The sequence below is a fragment of the Hemicordylus capensis genome, chromosome 1, assembly GCF_027244095.1.
Source record: "Hemicordylus capensis ecotype Gifberg chromosome 1, rHemCap1.1.pri, whole genome shotgun sequence".
NCBI lineage: Eukaryota > Metazoa > Chordata > Lepidosauria > Squamata > Cordylidae > Hemicordylus > Hemicordylus capensis.
The window spans coordinates 169,668,145-169,677,234 of NC_069657.1; the positions used below are offsets into that span (position 1 = coordinate 169,668,145).

At 39.7% G+C, this 9,090-nt stretch overlaps 1 protein-coding gene and 1 long non-coding RNA gene across 4 annotated transcripts in view; one reads left to right on the forward strand and one right to left on the reverse strand.

Moving 5' to 3' along the window:
- The window catches only part of ACMSD (aminocarboxymuconate semialdehyde decarboxylase), a 78,611-nt gene extending 71,737 nt beyond the window's left edge, over nt 1-6,874 (forward strand). For all 3 annotated transcript variants that reach the window (XM_053253652.1, XM_053253668.1, XM_053253658.1), the window contains exons 9-10: nt 3,227-3,325; nt 6,722-6,874. In XM_053253652.1, coding sequence (XP_053109627.1) covers nt 3,227-3,325; nt 6,722-6,784 — 162 coding nt within the window. In that variant the 3' untranslated portion in view covers nt 6,785-6,874. The remainder of the gene's footprint in view (nt 1-3,226; nt 3,326-6,721) is intronic.
- LOC128326591 (uncharacterized) overlaps nt 1-8,805 on the reverse strand; it is a 74,679-nt gene extending 65,874 nt beyond the window's left edge. Inside the window, exon 1 of the long non-coding RNA XR_008308126.1 lies at nt 8,418-8,805. This is a non-coding gene — a long non-coding RNA (uncharacterized LOC128326591). The remainder of the gene's footprint in view (nt 1-8,417) is intronic.
- Nucleotides 8,806-9,090: the final 285 nt, after the last annotated feature.

A 9,090-nucleotide genomic window follows, 5' to 3' on the forward strand; every position in this document is an offset into this window, starting at 1 on the left:
GACCCCCTTCATCCAGATTCCAAGTAGCTTATCAGTAAACCTAGTAGTTGGCCAGGGATGTGTAATAAACGTATTTAACCAATTTCATCCTTCATTTATTTTCATTAAGGTGAAACGATACAAGGTAGAATGATTAGTCTGGCTCTTTAGTTGTGGCCGATTTTAATTTAAACACTAATCACTGAGCTCCTTGGAGATTTGATTCTGTCTGACTTTTAAAGTCAGATAGGAAATGCCGAGGCACCACTGAACACACTCTAGTAAATTGCATCTCTGGATTATTTTAATATTAAAGAGTTTTGTGAGTCCTTACCAGGGTAATTAAGCAACCAGTAATTGATTTTATACAACTTTCAGAGCATCTCCAAACAGGGACATAGCAAGACTGGAATAGACCCTGGCACATGAAGTGAAGATGTACCCCTGCCTGCCCACCCCTGACTTCCATGTCTTTGCTGCAGAACAACTATAAGGATATGGTGAAAAACAACACATTCCCAGCACATCCTTCTCTCACTCCTGCATATAGACATTTATACACACACACACACACACACACACACACACTCACACTCCCCTGACTCAGAAGGATTTTTTTAACATATAAACTCATTGCAATCATCTCATATATTTATACATCAGTGACATTTCTGTCTTTCTTATTCACCCATTCATATGTGCATTCTCTCTCTCTCTCTCTCTCTCTCTCTCACACACACACACACACACCCCAGTCAAGGTTTTCCACGGGAAACTAAGTCCCAGATTTCACCTCATGATTTAGGGGCAAACTGAACCCAGTTGTTAAGGAATGTTTGGAGGCAGGGAAGCAGAGAAAAGAAATATTATGGTTTTACCCTGTTCTTTTTAATGAGGGTGGAATTTAAAAAGGGTCCATAAGTCAGTCAGTTATTTTGATTGAAGATTTTTTAGATCTATCTCAGCTTCAGGAGGGAAGGAGTGTCAGATAGCATCCCTATCTCCTTTTGACTGGATGACTGATACACACTGACATCTCCCTCACTGTTGAGCTGAGGGAAAGGTGAACATAAGAACAGTCCTGCTGGATCAGGCCCAAGGCCTATCTAGTCCAGCATCCTGTTTCAGGGGATGCAAGAGCTGAGCACATGTCCTCTCTCCTGCTGGTATTTAGAGGCATCTTGCCTCTGAGGCTAGTAGCCATCGATAGACCTGTCCTCCATGAATTTGTCTAAGCCTTTTTTAAAACCATCCAAGCTAGGTGGGCTGAACCTGAGCACATGTGCAGAGGCCATGAGAGTGCTGGCGCCTTCTGCAGGTGCTTGGGGGCAGTGCTGTCATAGCAGAAAGCTGCATGAGGTGGCAGAGAGCAGGTAAGGACCTGCTCTACTCCCTTTTAAAGGTCCTGCTCATCACTACTCCCCCCTCCCGTCGCCTCAGTTTGGCACATCCCTATTGTGTCCCCATGCCAATTGCTTCTCTGAATAGTATCATACAGGGCAGGCTAAGGGGCAGGCAGGCAGGCTAAGAAGGGTGCTCTGCCTCAATTGAAGCCTCAAGATTCTTCCTATAAATACATCAGAGTCACACTTCTTCTATAAGTACAAAAATTAATGGTTTCTGGCTCCAAAGAAGCAAGTGTTCCACCAACTGTTAAATCACAATAGCAGAACCTCCATTATCTAGATTGCTCATAACCTAGGATTGGGGGAGGGGGTGTGAAGCTTTATGATAATGCCTGGCTATACTGTAGAAATAATCAGCTGTATGAGAGCTGAGTGAATTAAGTTTATATAAAAAAGCAAGCAAGACAAGCATTCCTCCTTCTATGACACTGAGATAGTGATAATTGTTGGATATGGATAGCACTAGCAACGAGCTTAAGAGAACTAGCATTATTCATATGAGAAGAGGACTTCATCTGGAAAGTTTCTAATGGCACATACACATGCAACAGACTTGTTTGTTCTGGACACTGATATTTGCCATGGTGAAAACAGCAAAATTGAGAGAAGTGTCATATTATTATATAAATACAGTAAGATACATGCAAGAGCTCTCAGCCAATCACAGCTCTCCAATGTCTGTGTACCAAATGCCTCCTCTGTCTCAAGATATGCATCTTCCTTCACATTTTACCTTTTACATTTTTACAATATTTCCCAAAATACAGCAGGGTAGATTCAATTTAATTGGCCCTATGCTAAACATAAAATGTTTAGATCGCAGTGTTTCTTTAAGAAACCCCATGGTGACACCTACTGGAGACACTATTAATTGAAGCAGTGTTTGACAAAGAGTAAAGGAAGTGCTTTCTTCACTTCACAAAGCATGATGAGCTCTTCCTGCAGAATCTTTTTAAAAAAGAAAATACAGGATCTGTATTTTCAGCTTTTTTGTTGTTGGTTCTGTTTTATGTGTCTTATAATATGTGTATGCCATCCTCTCTTCAGGGATCTCAGGAAGGCATACATACAATTTATCTATCATTTTATCCCCACAATAACCCTGTAAGGAAGGCTTGCTTATCTATCTGTCTATCTAATATATTTATGTAAACCATCCAAACCTTATGTCTCTGCATGGTTTACAATAAAATTTAGGCTGAGTGGCAACACTGAAGCACAGTAGAGAGAATTTGCTGTTATGTAAATGTGATACCTAAAAGCAGTGGTTCTGTCATCTTAAACAAATGTGAAATGTATCATTTTTAATCCTTTTCTCACATAGTAAGAAGCGGATGAATGCAAAATCACATGTTGATCAGCACCCCAATCCCTGCACCCTCTCCTGTTATTTTCCTCACCTTAAATGTATGACATAACATATTAATAATCTACATACTACATAATAATCATTTTTGAATTGGTTTTATATTGTTTTTAGCATTGAGTTTGAATTGTGGGCTTTATGTCTATTTAAAAAGTTGTACACCGCCCAGAGCCTCTGGATGGGGCAGTTTATAAATGTAATAAATAAATAATACATACTGATCAAATAGTAGGATACTATCTCCAGCTGGAATATAGAAAAGAAATTTGAGCAAGGAAGGCGAGATTGTCCTGGGAATAAAGGGACTATATTTTTAATGTATCCTCCTTTCTTTCTTGGTGGGAATGCCAAAAAGAGTTGCAAACAATTTTATGTTTGTGTGTACAATTTAATGGTTTTCACAGGGATATAAGTTAGCAAAAGTGTTTCTATTAAATGTGAATAGTCCCATCTACCTACTTATCTCTACTTGCAGGACAAAGTCATGTTGGGAACAGATTATCCTTTTCCTCTTGGGGAACATGAACCTGGAAAACTGATTGATTCCATGGAAGAGTTTGATGATGAACTCAAGGTACAATCATTATACTTTATTGTTGTTTTACTTTTTGAGCTTTTATTCCCATATAATCTGCTGCTATCAATAACAGTGGTTTTTGTTACACCAAATGTGGCAATAACCATCCTTTGTGACTACACTTAGCTCAAAGTGGGGAAAACTAGCTTCAAATAGGTGCAGATCTGTGATCAGCTAAATTACTCTTAAAATACCTGGAAAAGCTGATCACGATATGGATGCACTGGAAAGACACAAAGAATGTAAAGACACACATCCTGAGAAACAAAAGAGTTCCTATATTGAGGGGTAATTGGGGTGCAGAATAAGAAAAGAGGTTTTTGAATGTGCATTAGTTGCCCCAATGCACATTCACCATATAGAAGCACTGAGGAAGGGGGACAGAGGTTAGGGGTGAAAGCGTCTTTTAAAAAGAGACAGAGAAAGTCAGGTGCTAAAGTAAATAGTTGGGGTTTTAAGCAAACTAGTACTGAGTTGCTTCAGTAATGATAGCCTTCTCATAAGGGGGTTTACAGATGCTTGGGAAGTTGCCCCAATGCACATTCACCATATAGAAGCACTGAGGAAAGGGGACAGAGATTTGGGTTGAAAGAAAAAGAGACAGAAAAAGCCAGGTTCATAGCTATCTGCGATCTAGGTGGGATCCTTCTCTCCAGATGGCTCCAGCATGATGCAAGTGGGGGTGTGAGTGAGGCGCAAGAAAGCAAGCATGCAGGAGATCAATGCCTTTTGGGAGGAGGATTTTATAGGCAAAAACATATCCTGAAGCATGACTGAAGAGTTTGCATAAGTATAGAGAGGTGGGGAGGACTTGCTCATAGCAAAGTAGACACTGGGAAATGCTTACTCCATATACAGCGCGAATATTGAGTATTTATTAGGTTATGTTCTGGGAGTTTTCTCCTGTGTGCTTCTTAAACAAAGGAAATGTTTCACAAAGAGATTGCTGAAAGCAATCTGAATAGGAATGGGAGTAGGGGGCAACACATGCTTTCTGGTATTATTCATCCAGTTTGTTAATTGCGAGGAGGAAATGAGGTGATAAGATCCACCTAGCCTTGGGACTTCTTATCAAGCTGTCATTCTTTTGCTTTTGACTCTTTTATTTTTCTAATTTGGTCTGCCCCAAATATCTCTGTATATGTTCAGAGGAACATTTCCTTTAGTCCACTACAGTCTTCCAAAGACTTGAAGACACCATGGGGAAGCGCCTTATCAAAATGACGTGTTACTTCTGGAATGTAGCCAGCTAAAGCTTCTCTTCCAAGCAGCCTATTACAATGGCTACTTTTCTCTTGTTTGAGGAGTGCATTGAAGCACCCAAAATGACCTGACAAGTGAGGCTAGTAACATTGATTCAGACTTAGTGAGGTCTCCTGTCTTAATAACATATAGAACATATACTTTATTTCTCAATGAGACTACAGCAGAAAATAAAAGTCTGGATGGAATGCTTTGACTTAAATTGACTTATACAGGCTGAGTGTGAGTTCAGATATATAAGGAGTCCTAAGGTAAGGAAGTAGTAAACTAGAGCCTGAGTTTCTGCCATTCTAAAGCCAATTGCTATCTTAGGTGTAAGGCAGGAATTCTCAATCCTGAGTTCTCAGATGTTGTCGGACTGTGTGGAGAAGCAGGCACTCAAAGGTTAACACACTATTTATGCCTGCACTAATGCCCGAGTTAAAGGTACTATTCCAGGGGGTGTGGCCTTAACTTCTAGGAAGGCTGCTGGGGGCAGCTAGCAGAGTTCAACTGGGCAGTTGGTGGTGACAGCTGGGGGTTAAATAAGGGAAAGGTGAGAGGGTGTTATGTTAAAGGTTGGCAGTTTAAGAAGCTGCGGCAAGAACCATAACTTTAGAAAAAGGATATAGTAGGAAGCAAGGTACTATTAGGTTAACAAGCTAAGAGTTGACACCAACTTGATTGCACTTAATCAATCAATCTGGAAGCAAGGACCAGGCAAAGAATCTGGATCAGTAGACTCAGTTGGAAGTAGTGTTAGTAAAGGGAAGTGAGTGAAAAGCTCCTCTTCTCCTTCAGAAGAGTTTCGAGAGAGAGAGAACATATCTATAAAGTGCCTGAAACTATGTTTATTTCTCAGTGGGATCTGAGAAATTTATAATAGAAGAGACTGTTACTGTTGTGTATATATAGCTTCTAAGAGAAACTCTGGTCATACCTAAGGGAACAATTTTACTGTTAAAGCCACTAATCTTTTTGTGGAGTGTTTTAAAGAAAGTGCTACAAAGAAGAGAACATTCACAAACATGTACATACTGATTTTATGTGCTTATTAACTTGGAGAAATTAGTAATAAAATGATATCTTCAAATCAATTTTAACAACATAATTAATACTCCGACTGATTCCCTCACATCTACAGCTATACCCCACTATTCGAACAAGATAGAGAGGGAAATGAATAATCCTCAATAAATTGTGGCATTGGATTAGACAATTTAAAGTACAGTTAAATGGTTTTCTTTTACTTTTGAAATATATTGTGACTAGACTTTGGTCACTTGGTGAGGGGAACTAGTCACAAATCAAAGGAGCAGTGACAGAGATTCATCACAGACCATGACTGTCATCATCCCCAGCCTGCAGCCACCATGGGAGGTGGGAGTTGTAGTCCAACAGCATCTAGGAATCAAAGGCTGAGAAGCCCTGGTCTTAGGTGGTATGCTGAGATGTCCTGGAAGGAAATGGGGCCCAAGTACTAATATAGAACCTTAGTACATGTAAAGCAAATGTCTTAACCTTTTTGCCCCTTTGGACTCCCCAGATCCTCAACTATCACCTATGAACTCTTATTCCATTTATATATCATTATAAGGCTACAGTGAAAATTACAAGAGGGGAAAAAGATAGTTTTTTCCAAGAACTTAATTTCTGGCTCACCAGGAAGCAAATTAAATTTAGTGCTGCAAAGATTTTCTGTGGACCACCTGGACCTACACCATGGATTCCATGTTAAGAACCCTTAATGTAAGGAAAAAACCTCTGAATATCAGGGCCAAACCAGATGTGACACAAGATCCTGTAAATAGGATCTTGTGTCACCTGCTTACCAATGCCAGCCAAATTTTGCATACCCGTTGTTGCCTTTTATATTTCATAATTTAATGTGAATGTATTGTTATACAACTTACAGTATGTGTCTGCAAGAATCCTAGTGTAAAAGTATTCATCTCTTCCCCCCCAACCACTGAGTTGTATCTAAAGAAAGTTAGTCATAACTGAATTCCATTGTACATCAGAACTTATTTCTGTGGTACTTAACTTTCTGAGGACTAACTTTCTATAGATCCAATCTAATCTGCATATACAAAACACTTTTAAAATCCTAAAAAAAACCACCCCAAACTATTATTTTTTTTGTTGTTGCAGGATAAACTCAAGTTTGACAACGCTCTTGTATTCTTGGGTCTTAACAGAAAGCAGTTTGAATAACATTGTAACTACTAAAAACATTTATCATCAATATTATAACTTTATGTATAATCATGTGACAGTTACAAATAAATAGATGTGTGATATTTATTGCTTCCCTTCAGATCTCACCTTCATCAAAGTTGCATGCATGCTGAGCATTTAGGCTGGCCATAGATTTGCGAAATTCCCTTGTTAGCTACAGAAAGGAAAATTTCACTTCTTCCAGAACTATGGATGTTCTAATTCCATGTGATGAAAACTAATGATATGTTCTTCAAACACAGAACAATGAGAACATGTCAATTTCCATGCCAAGTCCATGCTGAGGGACGCATTGCAGAGGTTCCATGCACACAGGACACAGGGCAGGACAGCTGGAAGCTAACACATTTAGTGTAACATAGCTTTTGTGGGCTACAGTCCCCATATCATCAGATGCATGAAGTATTTTCCTAGGTTGGCTGTTGTTATGGAGCTCTCAGAAAGGCCTCTCCACATTCTCCCCCAGCTCTGCCAGGGCTCGGGAACCAAAGCCACTTCTGACCACTTCCTTTGATAAAAAGAAGTGTTTAATCAGAAAATCTTGAATTTATTTCTTTCTGGCACAAGCTGAGAGCAATGGACAATTACTCCTTCAAGCTGCTGCTTAGCAACTTGGTGGAAGCGGCCATGGACTCTTCCATGGTGGAATGACTGACAGTTATGGTAAAAATACAGAAAGTCTACATGGTCATGGAAGTGAACTGAGCACAACACATATCTTCATTCTTTCAAGTTCTGGGAAGGGTGGCAATTTTGCTCTGCAACCTGCACTAAGTTTTGTGTGTACTGTTTTTTGCTGTATTGTTTCAACATTCTTTCCAGTGATTTATATGCATGGACAGTTTAAACTAAGTTTGAAACAAACTGAATAAGAACATATTTGTATTTTCTGTATATTATTTTTCTGTCACCTGTTAACATTTTGATAATCGGTAATATTTCCATTTCCATTTAATATCCTTCTCTTCCTCCAAGGAGCCCATACTTAAGTTTCTCCTTACAACAACCCTGTGAAATAGGTTAGGCTGAGAGAGAAGTGACTGGCCCAGAGTTGCCCAGCAAGTATCATGGCTGAATGGGGATTTGAACTCGGGTCTCCCCGGTCCTAGTCCAGCACTCTAACCACTACACCATGCTGGCTCTCAGTGGTAATGTGTATATCTGATGCAATTCTCTAATAAAAACTGGGAAGGTAACTAATAAATTATTCTGAACTTTGGTTCCTGTCTAAAATCTAGAGACCATATTACAAGGTATTTGTAACCTTCTGTTGCCCCCACCCACAGTCTGCAATATGGGGGTAGCAGAACGGAACTACATTGCAGGGCTGCTGTGAACCACTCTCTCGGCTCAACCCCAAATAGAAGTCCTTCTCCCACCCCGAATATAAAGAAGTGATTTATATTTGTGACTTGTAAACAGTGATTTATATTTGAATTTGTAGTATTCTTTTTCAGTGTTTAAAACACACACACACTTATTTCGCATTCAAAAGGGCCTCCTTTAAACGAACATGAATTCTTGTCTTTGCTTCTATTATTTTGGAAAGGACAGCGCATATTGTTGACAACCACAATGATAAAAAGTGATCCCTCCTTCCTTTAAGTACCTTTGACTAACGAAAGAGAAGGGAAACCCACATGGAGTCAAAAGTAGCTACGAAGTCTGATCTGCAGAGAAAGGCCAGTCTGAGACTTGTCTTGTGCCTCCGGCTCCGCTACCTTTCAGTAGGCTGCAGTACCGTTGCCGTCTCTCTCTATTAGAACTTGCAGTATTAAGCTGAACCGTTTCCCTTCCTTTTTGTCCCTGTAATTGTTTGAGAGAGAGAGTCGTTTTTACAACCATAGAGTTTTCTCTTATTTGATAATCACTTTAGGGAGAGAACTTCCTGTCTAGCTTTAAACCAGTCGCATTTTAGGCAGAGAAGTTGATCCCAAATGCACGCGCCGCCGCATCGTAAACCATGTGATCTTTCACTCCCTCATCTCCCCGCCCCGCAGATTCTTCCAACCATTTGCAGCTCTAACGAAGATCTTTACCATAGAGATACGAGACCCAATGAGTAACCCATCTCCCAGTTCCGAAAGGCACTTCCGAGTTTTTAAAGTCAATTTTTTTTATTCCAAGCCGAAAGTGAGAGCTGCCTATAGAAATAAATGAGGAAATTCAGGGTTTTACCGTAGCTGTAATTTGGAAGCTATTCCAAACAAATGGATAAGCAAAAACATAAAATGCAAGCTTTATTTAGTATTACAGCTTTAGTTAGTATGAAAATTCTGACT